We start from the raw sequence: 14,396 nt of genomic DNA, 5'->3' as shown, positions 1-14,396 counted from the left end.
GAATCCACACTAATGTCCAAAATGAGGCCTGAAAAGGCTAAATCAAGCCCAATTATTCACGGGCTTGTGTAAAACAATTAGATCTAATAATCCCTTCACTGAGAAGGGAATGTGCTCCTTCTGGAAACCCCCTGCCCTGCAATACTTTCATTGACAACACAGAAGTAAACTTGATCATGAGGGTTGGCTTTGTGTTTTTCAAAGGCAGCATTTAAAAACGTCCTTTGCTTTATCAATGGCTCTTCTGTTTGCTGGGGAACTGTTGCGTGGACTTTTTGTCCTACATTTTGAAGAAGTGCATTCCACAGATAAAAGATGACCCACAATCTTTACCTGAAGCTATAACCAACAGCTGTGGTGCAGAGATAACAGCCGTCTCCTATCAGCATCAACGACATGGGCAATAGCAGAAATGTGGCCATGTTACTCTTTATTTTCTTTTTTATTGATGCCGTTTTGTTTTATTTTACTAGGACACCGTTTTCCCTTCAATAAAATACAAAATTGGTCTATTTGGCATTTGGACCAAAATATGTTTTCCTACTAAAACAAAACGTGTCCCTCTTAAGTAAATTTATTTCAGCCAGAGTCACAATTATCCATCTTTTAATGATTCATTTTATCAGATAACAGATCGTTAGATACATTCTGACAACCTTACAGCTCAAATACATCTGCAGCAATACAAAGACATGCAGTCGAATACGGTCTGAAACCGTTTTAATTAGTAAAACCGCATTGTTCAAGTATTATAAACTAAATGGTTAATGATTCATAATTTAACTTTTATTTTGACAGCAAATCCAGGACAATTTCTTTTCTAACATCGGTGATCAAATAAAATCGATTGTAAAAATGTAAAAGTTTCACGGGGATGAGTTTCTAAAATATTTTCCAATCTGCCAATTATATCAGACTGTAAATTCATTAATGATTCCAGGATCCAGTATAGTTGAGTTATGCAGTAAAAGTCAAAAAGAAATACATCTCTTCACAATAACCAAGATCAAGTTTAAATCTGATCCAAAGACATTTCGGTGATCACCACAATGAGACTATTTCGGTCAAACGCCGCATTAACTTTACATTCTTTTATTAATTGATCTATTTATGGTGGTAGAGTTGAAACTCAGCGCCCAAAATGAAGGTTATTTAATTTTAATTGCTTCGAGGCGTTTTCAACTCGTTCGATAATTGATGCGTAAATTTGCTCATTTTTAGGTTAAATATTACCATTAAATTCGTTTTTGAAATTGTAATATACCGTTGTTGTTTTATCAAACTGTCATTAAAAGATCCTTAGATCCTATAACTTTTTTCATAACCTTTTATTTTCAAGCTTTGCAGTCATGTGTTCAAGGCAAGAAAAAGGAGCTTTTTGGCTTCTTCTATGACACAAACAGAAGTGCTTAAAACGCACAGAATTAGCATCTAAGGCCGAAGAGTCACGTAAACTAAATTACAGAAGCATTTTTATTATTTGTTTTTTTATATACAATATCTGAATAACAACACAGCTATGTCAGTTATAAATGTGGATTTTACAGGGGTTTCCCGAGTCATTAAATAAGCCTGAGTGGTTCACGCGTGCGGACCGGGTCGGATCTGCCGACCGGCTGATCCAATGGATTAAAGGTATCTTGTCAGAAATGATTCACTAATCCGCGGTCGATTCATCACGGATTGACCACAGCACGTTTCAGCGTTTGCCTGTCGATTCATTGAGAGTTTCTAGTCAGTGTTTTTGGTTCTGAATCGTCCTGGCAGCACACGTGCGGGCCTCTCACGGGCCAAAGCACCAGGAACACAGAACCAGCTCCTGCAGGGTTTTACGCAGCTCCTGGCTCCGGTACGCGTAGATGAGCGGGTCGATGAGCGAGTTACAGATGATGAGGATGAGGAAAAGGTTGAAATTTCTAAAGTAACAATTACAGAAGACGCTAGTGGGACAGGTGAGGATGAGGATGAGATGGAGGAAGAAGGGACCCCAGCATAAAATGAACACCCCGAGTAGGATGGTGAGCGTGATGGCTCCCTTCATGCTCGTGGATTGGCGCCTGTTTTTGTGAAACGCCATGATGCGACGGGAATGCACGTGCGCCAGGACGAACATGTGCACGTACAGCACGGCGTTAAACACCAGGGTGATGCAGAAGAAGGTGACGAGGCACACGATGACGGCGTTATCAGTGTGGTAGACGATGAAAAGGATGCTGGAGGCGATGCTCGCGCACCACACGATCACGATAATGGTGATGGCGCGCTGCGTCGTCATGATGCTGTGGTAACGCAGCGCGTAAAATATGGTGATGTAGCGATCCGCGGCGATGGTGCACAGGAAGGAGAGCGACGAGACCACCGAGCTGCAGATCATCACATCAATCACGTTGTCCAGGTGGCGCAGCATGCCGGGGTACATGTCCATCAAGCCGTGGTCGTTGAGAAGCATGAACACGGTCTCCACCACGTTGCTGACACTGACCAGCATGTCGGACAGGGCCAAGCAGCAGATGAAGTAGTACATAGGCGAGTGCAGATTTCGGTTTTTCATGATGGCCAGAATCACCAGGATGTTCTCCACCAGGCTGATAAGTCCCAGAGTGAGGAAGAGTTCCTGGGGGATGAGGATCTGCACGCAGCCCAACGAGTTTTGCTCTCCGTTGGTTATGTTGGTTTCATTGTCGTCCATGAATTCGATTAAAGGGCTGAACTCCATGTGGAGGATGTAGGAGCCGTGCAAGGACCTATTAAAAAGCTCCATTGTTTACGACGCCTATGTTAAAAAAATAATCTCACACGGACACAAAAGTATTTAAAAAAATTATAGTAATTATAAGAAGAAAGGGGTAAACTAAAAGTTTTAAAAAAGCTTCGAGACCAGCCCCAACGGCTGATTCATCATCTTGTTGAGATCTAATCTAATCGCGCTGAGACTTGGCGCTTCTCTCTTCTGCGTCAAGTGCGTTTCCAGGACGCAAAGGGTCTTCACACGCACGCAAGTAGTCCGGCACGGTGATCCATTCAACGACTCCCATCAAAAGAGCGCACTGAGACCAGTTTGTTGCTCTTCCAGATGACTGTCAGGTCAGCCCCGTCCACAAATCTGCCTCAGTGATGCTGGATGGAGGCGGAAGCAGTCCAGGCGGCTCCTCCTCCAGTGTCCCGGGATGCTTGTGTACGACCTCCCAATCTGGAGTGTTTGTGTGTGTGTGTGTCAGAGTGAGAGAGAGAGAGAGAGAGAGAGATGAAAAGTCTTCCCAAAGATAGAAGTCCAAGGATGTGTGTGGAACACAACAAGAGAGTGTGTGTAAGTGTGGAATAGGGTATCACAAGGTATCAGTACTGCCTATGGATCTATTTGCGCCCCATCTGTGCAAATCTGAAATATATATATATATCATTTTTGGGAGACCTTTATCATTTGTTTATTGGAAACATATTTCCTTTTAAGACATTGATAAGAAAATCTTTCCCTATCAACAAGTCACATGAACAGTTTAATTATGGCTCCAGGTAAACTGGGAATAATGACACCATTTGGCAATCAAGCACAGTCACACCACATTATCATGCGACTTACAGAGAAAGAGAGACAGTGTAGGGTGGTTACAGCATGTATAGAGGGTCATTTGTTCCATTTCTGCAGTTTTTAATGTTTTCCATCTACAAAAGGGGCCCCCAGCTTAACTTGCTTTATCTTGGAAGGAAATCTTGTGTCTGAAATGGAATAAGTATTCATTCAACTACAAATCTCACTAGTATCCTTACTTGACATCTTTGACAGGAAGAGGGGAAAAAATCATGGCACAAATGCCTTAAATAAAATCCAATGAGGTTTGGGAAGTGGAAATGACATTAGCCATTAATGAAGACAAAGGAGAAGAGGCAATAACAGGCGACCCGTGTACACGGCGCCGTTTCACCCTTGTAGGAGGTGGGCGGAGCACAACGACCATCAAGTCAAACATACTGGAGTGAACACGGCTGATCTGACCTCTCCAACGCCAGCGTTGGGAGGTGGTTTTAAAAAGCAGGAGCATAAAAAGCTCCAAATTTTCCTGAGCTGGGGACCTCTGGGGTCTCTCCGCAGGAACCTTTCAGCTGCTTCTTCAGGCAACTCCACCATTTTCAGTTTCTACCTCATCAAATTCAAGCAACGTGTTGAGAAAAGGTCACCGAGGAAATGTTGCAATGCTAAATTTGGACTTGTTAAAATCTGTTTCTAATCTGGTTTCAACACTCAACCAAAAGAAAATAGCACAGAGTAAAAGATGATGAAGAATGGCCCCTATTATGTGTTGTCAAATGACACAAAATGGCCGGAGGCGCATATTGTACTCAATATTAGTGTTTAACTTCATGGGTGGTTCAACACGTCAGTTAACCCGAGGAGGAAAAACACACGCGTTCCGTCAGTGATTTAAATATTTAATATCCTTATTTATTTTAATATAATTACATTGATTCAATCTTTCGCGCCCCCATGTTCCAGCGAACAACCTGTCTTCCTCCCCTCTCAGTCCCACTCCTCATCATCTCTGTACGGGTTGTCCTCTCTGGGCGGCTCTTGAAACCTGATGTTTGCCAGCATGTCCCTCATAACCACCATGAGACGATTCACCTCTTGGTTCAACTCCCGGCCAGCCTGAGCCACCTCCCCATCCTCCAGCCTCGGCTCGTCCTACACAAAAGAACAGGGGGCAGGTGATGAGTGTAATCTACACTTCCTTCCTTCAATCATCTTTATTTATACAGCGTCTGTTACAATCAAAATTTGTCTCCAGGCGCTTCCAGAATCCCAGCAGGGCCTGACCCCCAAAAAGTAACAGTGGCAGGAAAAACTCCCCTTTAACAGGAGGAAACCTGGAGCAGGACCAGGCTCATGCTGATGGGGGGCTGGGTTGAGAGGAGAGGAGAGGAGAGGAGAGGAGAGGAGAGGAGAGGAGAGGAGGAGAGGAGAGGAGGAGAGGAGAGGAGGAGAGGAGAGGAGAGGAGAGGAGAGGAGAGGAGAGGAGAGGAGAGGAGAGGAGAGGAGAGGAGGAGAGGAGAGGAGAGGAGAGGAGAGGAGAGAGAGGAGAGGAGAGGAGAGGGGGGGGAGAGGAGAGTTTCCCTCACCAACACATCTCAGGCTTGCTTGTGTTTAATTGGGCACCAAACTTACACTGACTCCTTAAAGGCCCCACAGGCAACATTACTATATTTGTGAAATCAATTCTCAGAATCTTTCTTGACAAGACGAAACATTTGAATGAAAACACAGCGTGCTCATAACGAAGCAGAAATAATTTCACGCACTGACTTGTCAAATGTCGATTATCGTCACATAATTTGTGCTTTTAGCTTAAAGCGACAAGGCTACACAGCCCAACATCACATCCTGTTATACGATGTGCTGTGCAACCATGTTTCTGGTTGGGTGGAGCATGAAAACAGATGTCATGTCCTGTTTACCACTAGGTGGCGCAAAGAAGTTACCTGCTCTCAGGTACTGGTGAGCTTAGGAAAGAAGAAAGTCGTGAACTTTTGTAGATGGAGAACTGTGCTGGGAGCTCGCGCTGCCTGACGGGGGGGGTGGGGGGGCACTCAAGGAACCATACGGGACCAGAAGCCTCGTGGCCGACGTGCCAACACTGAACATGCGTCATATCGTTTATATTTATTATCCTACAGGTGGTGATGGACGAATGTTGACTAACGCTGACATATCTACATTAAATGTTCACGCGCATGAACACAATATAAATACTACTTGATATGAAGGGTTTTGGTGATTTATAACTAATAAATGATCTAATATATGAATAATAACAGAGCCTAAGAAACACAGCCACACTTGTTATTCAGCTATACAGTGATTTAACATACAGAATCAACTGTAACAAGGTCATACGCTCAATTACACATTTCACAGTTGTCAAGCCTCCTGGGCGACCATCAGTGTTTGAAGGAAACATTCCACCAGTCAAGGGTGTTAATCATGAGGATCTCCCCATTTGGCCAGCATGCCAGTTTTCCAGCTGTTACCAGGATGTTGATGTTATCGAGGCTCGACTGGCGACACGAGGAGGCATTTGTGGTGGCGGCCTGCATTGGTTCAGATCCTAACCGCCACACGCAGCGATGTGTCTAAGCCCCTTTCACTCTAAGATCCTCCGATTTGATATCTTGAAACGGTCTCGCTGGACTGATCTGTCCCTACTCTCCTGTCCCTGGAGGTGTCCAGGTCCAAGCAGAAGCTCGGAGGGGATGGAGCCTTTTCTGCTGCCACTGTTACTGTTTTTATTGTTTTGTTTCTGTGTTACATTCTATACGGCCTAATGATTTCCTGACACGACCACGATGGCGGACTGTGGTTTTAAAGGGTCTCAAAGGGTCACACATGAAAACCGTGACTGTCCTGTGTTACCGTCACTGTTGTTATCTGTTACTGGTGGAGACAGCAACACATGGATTCATGGGTACCAGAGGCAATGAAGTAAACCTCAAGGGGAACCATGGGAATATTTGAGGCCGACTCCCACAAAGAACAATAACATTAAGGGAATAAACATATAAGAGGACCATTGATGAGCTCCAATCAGCAAACACAGAACCTGAACTGTCCCAAAGGTTCACCCACAGTCTATTTTTATGCATTGTGGTTAATGCTGCTAATATCAACCCCCAGCACTTTTCTCAAGGACTGACCTTGGAAATGGCAGGAAAAATGAAATAACAACATAAACAAAGGCAACTCTGGAGCACAAGGTACACCGATAGGTGCGCTCGGCAATTAGATAAACCCAATCAATGCATTCATTAGATTTCATCCCTAAATATCCTCAAAGAAACTGACCTGAAGGTGGAAGTTTGGCAGCAAAGACCGGAAAAAGAGTGACAGCGTACTCTCATTGGATGCACCAACATGTGGCCTGTAACGATGAATCCTCAAATGAATCCATACATAGATGCGAGGTGACACTTTATACACAGAGACGCTCACGTTACCTCTCAGGACGTGTGTATGACATAATGGAATCCGGTGGTGGGAGGGGGTCAAAGCCCATCAGGGGCTGGCTCGTCACCTCCTGCAGGTAGAAAGAAAGTCAGCAAAGTTACAGAAATGTCGCCGTCTTGAGAGAAGCAGGTCGGTTACAACTTTTAACAGCCTGATGTCAATTTGTGGTGAAAATGCTGAATAGTCTAGAAAAATGTTGTTAAGATATACTTCAAAAATGCAAAATACACTGTTCCTAATTGTGCACCTGAGCAGAAATATAAAGTATAGCTGGAAACAATTCTTTTAAATGTGTTTAAGTATTTGAGTAAGATAACATTACTGTAATAACCCAAATGTGAGCTTGTCCTCCTTATCTGGAGAGAGGGACCTCAACTAATGAGGATATGTGACGAGTATAAGAAGCACCAAGTTGATATGTTAAATGACCACAAGGCCAGCTGTCTAACCAAGGCCTTTCTAGTAAAGCAGACCAATAAGCAGGGTTAGTCTTGGCAGAGGGGAATCTGCGCGTCTCTAGATTCTGCCGGGTCTCTCTGGATGCTTCTGGTGGGATATTTAATGTTCTCCTGAAGGATTACATCTTCAAATACACATGAGGTTTGTGGTGTTGGAGAAGATTTCTCACTAGAGGCAGACTTGAAACGGCCTCTTTGATTTCTGAGAGAAGAACGTGGCGGTGGATGTTCCGCGGTGCACTCTGGTACCTCTGCTTCCTCCTGAAACACAGAAACCAGAGAATGCAGCTTATGGCGAGAGCAGCGCGACACCACAGGGCTCCGTCGGCAGCTCACTTGGATTGGCACTCCTCCACCAGAGGGTCGGAGGCATCGACTCGATGCAGCACCTCTCTGACCGACTCCTCCAGCCAGAGCATTACCGCTGCCTCCTTCCACAGGCTGCAGGACCTCCTCACATACAGCACAGTCAGTTCAGTCAGGGCTGGGGGTTGCCTAGAGACAGAATACGGGGGAAGCTTTCAGACATGCAGTACTGCATGACTTGCAACAGCACGCTACAAAGTGATCAAACATTACCCGATTTGGCTGTTTGGCCCAAAGTAGGTGTGTGTGGTGACTCTGGCGTCTGGCTGCACAGAGCACAAATCCAGCAGAGGCATCAAGACTGTATCAGACACGTTTACAAGTCGGTTAGATTGAAAATGTGAGTGGTCATTGTGGTCTATCAGCACATGGAGGAGGTGACTCCACATTAATGTCAGAGCAGCAACTCAGTTTCCATGTAACAAACCTCCAGGAAACATGATGAGCGTGTTCTGCAGCAGCTGGTCAGCTTTGTGTCGGTGTCTGTTTCTTTCTTCATGGTCTCCATCTTCCTGCTGGCTCAGACAGAAATGGCAAAGGGCAGCAGAGAACGAGAAGTTTGGCAGCTGGGAGAGATTTCTGTAGTCCTGCAGTGCAGAAACAAACCAATTAGACACCAAGAGCTCAAAGGTAGGATTGAGAGGCTGGCGTTTACTCTGAAATGCACCTCCCAGTCCCGGTACAGCTGGAGCAGAGACTGGTACTCTCTGCACCGCAGCATCAGGAAGTCGATGAGCAGGAGCATGCACAGTGGGTCCGAGTCTGGGTCCAAGCTGAAGAAGAGACATCTGGTGAGGTCAAAAACAGTACTCTTCCTCCCTTCATCAGCCTGCTGCACAAGCAATCCACAAGATAAGGAAAAACCAGAACTTTAAAAAGAAGACTATTAACAAACTATATTTGTTAGCGCTGACAAAAATAATAGAATACCCACATTTTTCAACAGCAAATTGGCAGTAATAGCTCAAAAGTGCTTTTTTAATATTGCCTTATCAAATCACAAAGGCATTTCAAGCAAAGCAGTGATTTAATCAGCGACGGTTGGAGGAGAGCCGTCAGCTTTGATTCCCATACTGCTGCTGAAAAAAGGGAACAGAGCACTGCTCTGTTGGGTCAGGAAGGCACAGCGTGATGGAGATCACGGATAAGTGCTCACCATCATGTGCACACTGGGAAATATCAGGCTATGTCAGCCGTGCATGGAGGCAGCACTGTTGTCTTACGCAACGCCTACATCATACAGTCGTTTTGTGCTTAATAACCAAGTCTAAAGACATAAACTGATTGTTCAGAACAAGAATATATAAAACAACACATGGCTGCCATCTGCAATCATTAGACGCAGACAAACTTGGCTTGTTTATCATTCAAATAATTCAGAGCGGCTCAACTGTTACATGCATGAGGAAAAGGATCAACTTTGGTGAATAATTAATAATTTTTGAATAGTATTTTCCTTGTCAGATGACTGTTTTTAATTTCCAGTTATTTAATTATGGGGAGAAAAGAGTTTGTGTTGTCTAGCTAGCAAGCCATGTGATCTTATGCAACATATTTGGATTATGGGCTACAAAGCCATGTAATAAAGCCACGATGGTCACTGAAACAATCCCTCAGACTGAACTTTGATTTCAGACAGATGATTTTAGGGTTTTTGTTGATCTTCTTACATCAGCTTTCAGATTTTACTGTAACTGTTAGTTGTGGTTGTGTTCGCACCTCAGGATCAGTTTGCAGTACTCCAAAGCTGTCCGGGGACATCCTCTCTTCTCCAGAAACATCATGTGCTTATAGAGAGCCAGATAAAAAGCCCTGCAAACGGATTATTGGATCAGTTAAAGTGCTGATTCTTGGCAAACTCTAAATAAAACTGATAATTCAAACAGCCTGAATAACCAAACTAATAAAACTGCACATCTGACAAATTAGGTCAGGAGATGTAAAGCAGATCACGCCTTTTGTTCATCCTTTGGGGTGTGTGATATTTTAAAACACCTGAGGAATCACAAGCAAACAGGGGAAACACTTACCTGTTCTCCGGTCGGCGGTAGTCAAGTCTGCAGGTCCCTGATGTCAGACTGAATAAAGGGTGAAAAGCAGACTCGAAACTGTACAGGGCCCTCTCTGGAAAAACAAAATATAGAGAGCGGTTTGAGTTATCGATCATGAATGGGGATCACGGCTGGTGGTGGAATAGTGATCTATGGTAAACATTCCGGCTACGCAGCAGGAGAGCGTCTGAGATATTAAACCTTTCCAGAGAGAAGGAATTCTGACATCACCATACCTTCACACCACTCATGCAGTGCAGAATGCATTCAATTCTAACAAGAACTAAAGTCTAAAATTAAAAAATAAATGAAGTTGATCCTTTTTGAGATTCTTGGCTGCCAGAAAAAAGACGCATTGTCCAGTTGTCCTACCACGAAAGCTCACAGACGGGGTTTAAAGACACGGAAACTTAATAACGTTTGAAGGGACTGCGTCGCGTCAGATTGATGCCGAGAGGGTTAAACTGAAACGGAAAGATGGCGTTCATACAGACGACGTCATTTCAAAGATCTAAATGTGAGAGACAGGACGCCGCCAACCTCTCCAGGTTAAACTAAGACTCCCGTGGATGTGCAGTGCCTGAAATAGGGCTTGTTGCGCTGCCATCTGGCTGGATGTAATAAACACAGTGCTGGTCAAATCTTTTGGAGCTGTTAGTTGTAGAAAGCAAAAGATGCAACCCACCGATGAGGTCTCTGGCCATCTCCTGATCTTCCTGAATGCGGCACACATCTGAGAGCTGCAGCAGAGAATCAATGTGGTAGGGATTAAGCTGCAGGAGAGCCTGGAGCCAGAAGGGAGAGATCTGATTAATAACTGCGGCGTTGTCAGGGTGGCAGGGAAATCTACTGCATTCTACAGTATTTAAATGTTACAGATCTGAGAACCAACACGTTTCTAGTTCTAAAGAGGTGAGGACATTAATGCAACAATGATAATGTACCAACAGTCTCCTTGATGGTCAACACCTCAATACCCTGAACACAGTGGTGCTGGAAGGTTTGAGCAGCTTGACTTCATCTTCGTGGTTAATGGTTAATGTCAACATTAACGTGGTGCAGGCAACTTTACCACAATGTTGTTGGGATCCATGGACTTGACAGCATCCAGAAACTTGAACTGTACTTGCTGATAGTCCCGACTATGCTCAAAGGTGAAGTACTGGACTCCATTTTTTGACTCCAATAAAGTCATTGAGATCCCTGAAAAGAGGTCAGATAATAAAAAATAAATAGCAAAACACACACTCCCAACAACTCTGTGTCCGTGTGTGATTTTACAGCTGATATAAATCTACATTAATGAAATTAAAGCAGAAATGTCCATTTGCTCTTTGAGTTGCATCCAGTTTTGAACCCGAGTCCAGATCACATGGTGATCAGTAGGTCACGTTCAAGCCCCAGGACGTCCTTTAGGACATCCTTTAGACTGAAAATGTCATGACAAACCTATTTTTGAATTTGTTGACGGCAACAGGAAGTAAAAAGTGCATCAACAAAAATGCTAGAGGAAAATGGTAAAAATGATGTGACGGCAAACGAGGTCTGTTGAAGAACCTGACTTTGTCCTACACCTGCGCAGAATGGCAAAAGAGTGACAATAGCGTTTCTTTTTCTTGTAAAACCATATTGCAATATTAAACCAATGACCCTTTTTATCTAAAGTCAAGTCTGCTATTACAAGGGTTCTAAATAACATTGCATTTCCCAAGGCAAGGCTCATTCTTGAGTTTTCAAACACTGATGTTTTATGGTTTGAGTTCAGACTGTCCTCCAGTACAGACTGACATCATTGTGTGTGTTACAATGTGCAGAACCCTTTAAAACTGCTAAAGGCTGTTTGTGTGCTTGTCAGATTGAATTATTTGCAATGAAAGACAGAACAATCAAGACCTCCACTGCCTAAAAGGACACGAGGGGGGTTAAACATCATAACCTACTGGAACCTGTTTGCCCCACAACATTCCGATGTTGTTGGTTTTTTGTTCAGCTAAAAGTGGCAAAGGTTGAAAGTGGTTGTTGTACAAAGCTACCTTGGCGGCTAAAGCGCGGCCAGCTATCCTTAAGGTTGGTCATCCAGGTACAACGATGAAAGTGTCTGTTTCTCTGACGAGGCCTGTGAAGACACACAGTAGATCATGGACAGTACGGACACAAAGAAACATGTGAAACACTCACATTCACGTATTCAGTCAAACATTTTCTTTTACCTTTGTTCCCCTTGAACTGCACGAGCACCGAAATATCTTTTCAGTTCCGTTTCTGGGTTGAGATTCCTGATGAATTAATACAGGTATTTTTTTTATTAAACTAGGCAACAATGTGGGCTAGATGGTTTAACAATGAAAAATTAGCTCAGTCCACATTGGGTCAACAAAGACACGTTACATACTCAAAGGTAACAGAAAAAACAGATTCCTAATACACGTTAGGAATCTACTATTACTTTTATTCATTTTGTCGTCAAAAGCAATTGATTTTGAGACGTCATTTGATGCTTCAGTTTTTGTTGTTTGAGCAAAAGCACAACAGCCACTTAGATATGAAATGAAAATATCCACACATCTCAATTAATGTAGCCAAATGAGCAACAGTCTTCAGATAGGTCACGTAGCACAATCTGGGTGAGGCACCCCATAAAAAAAGACCTTTATGTGAGTCAAGTGCCACCATGTGGGATAAAGGTGTATTTATCATCTAATACAGTATGTGAGGACTTCATGTCTTTACCTATGCTCCACATGAAGCACAGATCTTCTGTCAACACCTCCAAAATCCTCATTTCGCAGCCTCTGATTGTTGGCTCTGTCCAAGTTCTCCAGCCATACATCAATGTTTTCATCTTCTACAGCCTGAAAGGAAACCACTAATTGTTGTGAGATATTCAAAAGAAAATGCAGATTTGTTGTGTGTTGTGAGAGATCAGACAGGAATGATTATCATTAAACATACATTTCATCAACTACATGACAAATATATTAAGTGTAGTGTCAAAAGTGAGCATTTGGCAAATAAAGACACCTTATGAGTGTACTAACCTCTCCAGCTTCTGACATCACTTTTGTCTTCTTCTTCTTATTTTTCTTCTTTTTTTTCATTCGGTCCTCAGGGACAATCTGTTAATGTTAGAGGTTTAATATTGGACTATAAAGGATATTTCAAATTTTTAGATTATGAGACATTTTCACCTCCTGCTTCTCGTTATCAACATCCCGGTCACTTTTGGTTCCGTTTGCCTTTTCGGCCTCATCGGTCTTGTCATTCTCGGCACCATCAGCACCACCGATCTAAGCACAAGTGATAGGTGGACAGGCAGAAACCATCACCAGGTTTTTGTATTTCTGCAGGTATTTGGTGTTGACTTTATTTGATTAAAACTCTGTTAAAAATGATTATAAAAGAAAAACATTTCACTCCTCTGTGGCTCCTGGTATCTGTGCAAATCCGCAACACACAATTGATATTTGTGTGTGATATAAAACACTGGAAAGATGTGAACACATGCAACAAATCTGATCAACTGAATGTGGATTTGACAAGTAGATTCTGAAAAATAAATCTTATGTGAAGCAAAGGAAACATTTTACTTTCAGTTTAGGAAAAGGTGCAGTGAGCGAGGGCTTGTTCAAAGGTGCATTTGACGGAAGGTGACGGGTCACTTGAACGTCTCAGCTAGCCTGTGACAACAATGTAGTAGAGAAAGAAACGTGCAGTAACGTCGCTTCCAATGTGGCGAACATTTGTTCTGTTATCTTACCAGTTCATAAAGATTGCTAAAGTTTTTCTGAGCCTTGTTTTTCTTTTGCCTGGAGCCTCTTCTTTTGGAAGCAGCAGCATCGTTAGCCGTCTCCACCTGATCCCCTTCAGCCTGCTCCTCCGAGCTGTCGCCCAGACTGAGATCCGTGGGGTCCAGCGCCTCCTGGGCCCTCGGTTTCCCTCTCAGCCTACGCAGAGCCCGTGTTGACATGATGTTTTGGACTCGTCTGATCCGAACCTCGTTTGTAAACAGTGTGAAGTTCGCTGTTATGCTGACACAGACAACAAGCGAACTTGTGCTCTTCTTCGTTTTCTTAATTCTTCTTTGTAAGTTTGTTACTGCCTCTACGTGGACGGATGAGGTATTGCACTTTGAAAGCATTTTTTTTTTAAATCAAGGCGTTTCTGTTAACACATTTTATTCAATAAAATGTTGTCCTAATTTTTGTTGTATAGAAATTATGAACGTTTGTACTGTATTATAATGCAGTCATAGTCAAACCATAATATCTAACTAAAGTACCACAATCCAAATAGGTAGTTTCTTTTTTTTATTCCCATCACAGTTTCAGAAGATACTTATATAATTTGACTGTTATTTACAAGTGAAAACAACTGAAGCAAACCTGTGTGTAACACCCCTCCAGTTTAAATCACAAGCAAAATTCGATTTTAAGCCCGTCCTGGGATACCGTTGTCATGCCAACATACCAACAAGCTGTGAGAACTAAACCAAAATGTGCAAAATAAAGACAAAATAAAACATTC

General features: G+C 43.1%; 2 protein-coding genes across 2 annotated transcripts; both read right to left on the bottom strand.

The window, feature by feature from the left end:
* Positions 1-589: 589 nt before the first annotated feature.
* mc1r (melanocortin 1 receptor) lies at positions 590-3,190 on the bottom strand. Its single transcript, XM_057020672.1, has one exon. The coding sequence runs from the start codon at positions 2,759-2,761 to the stop codon at positions 1,784-1,786; it is 978 nt and encodes a 325-aa protein (XP_056876652.1). The 5' UTR covers positions 2,762-3,190; the 3' UTR covers positions 590-1,783.
* Positions 3,191-4,412: 1,222 nt separating this feature from the next.
* On the bottom strand, positions 4,413-13,953 carry tcf25 (transcription factor 25 (basic helix-loop-helix)). The gene is made up of 18 exons (XM_057020622.1): positions 13,630-13,953; positions 13,061-13,159; positions 12,911-12,988; positions 12,603-12,724; positions 12,083-12,148; positions 11,906-11,988; positions 10,945-11,075; positions 10,558-10,657; positions 9,852-9,945; positions 9,541-9,633; positions 8,489-8,594; positions 8,249-8,408; positions 8,035-8,122; positions 7,792-7,950; positions 7,626-7,716; positions 6,988-7,067; positions 6,836-6,911; positions 4,413-4,681 (listed from the first exon to the last, which is right to left on the bottom strand). Exons 1-18 carry the CDS (start codon positions 13,837-13,839, stop codon positions 4,517-4,519), a joined length of 2,001 nt encoding a protein of 666 aa, XP_056876602.1. The 5' UTR covers positions 13,840-13,953; the 3' UTR covers positions 4,413-4,516.
* Between the last annotated feature and the right edge of the window lie 443 nt (positions 13,954-14,396).

The sequence above is a fragment of the Takifugu flavidus genome, chromosome 2, assembly GCF_003711565.1.
Source record: "Takifugu flavidus isolate HTHZ2018 chromosome 2, ASM371156v2, whole genome shotgun sequence".
Taxonomy (NCBI): Eukaryota; Metazoa; Chordata; class Actinopteri; order Tetraodontiformes; family Tetraodontidae; genus Takifugu; species Takifugu flavidus.
This window is presented reverse-complemented; position numbering and strand designations above follow the sequence as displayed.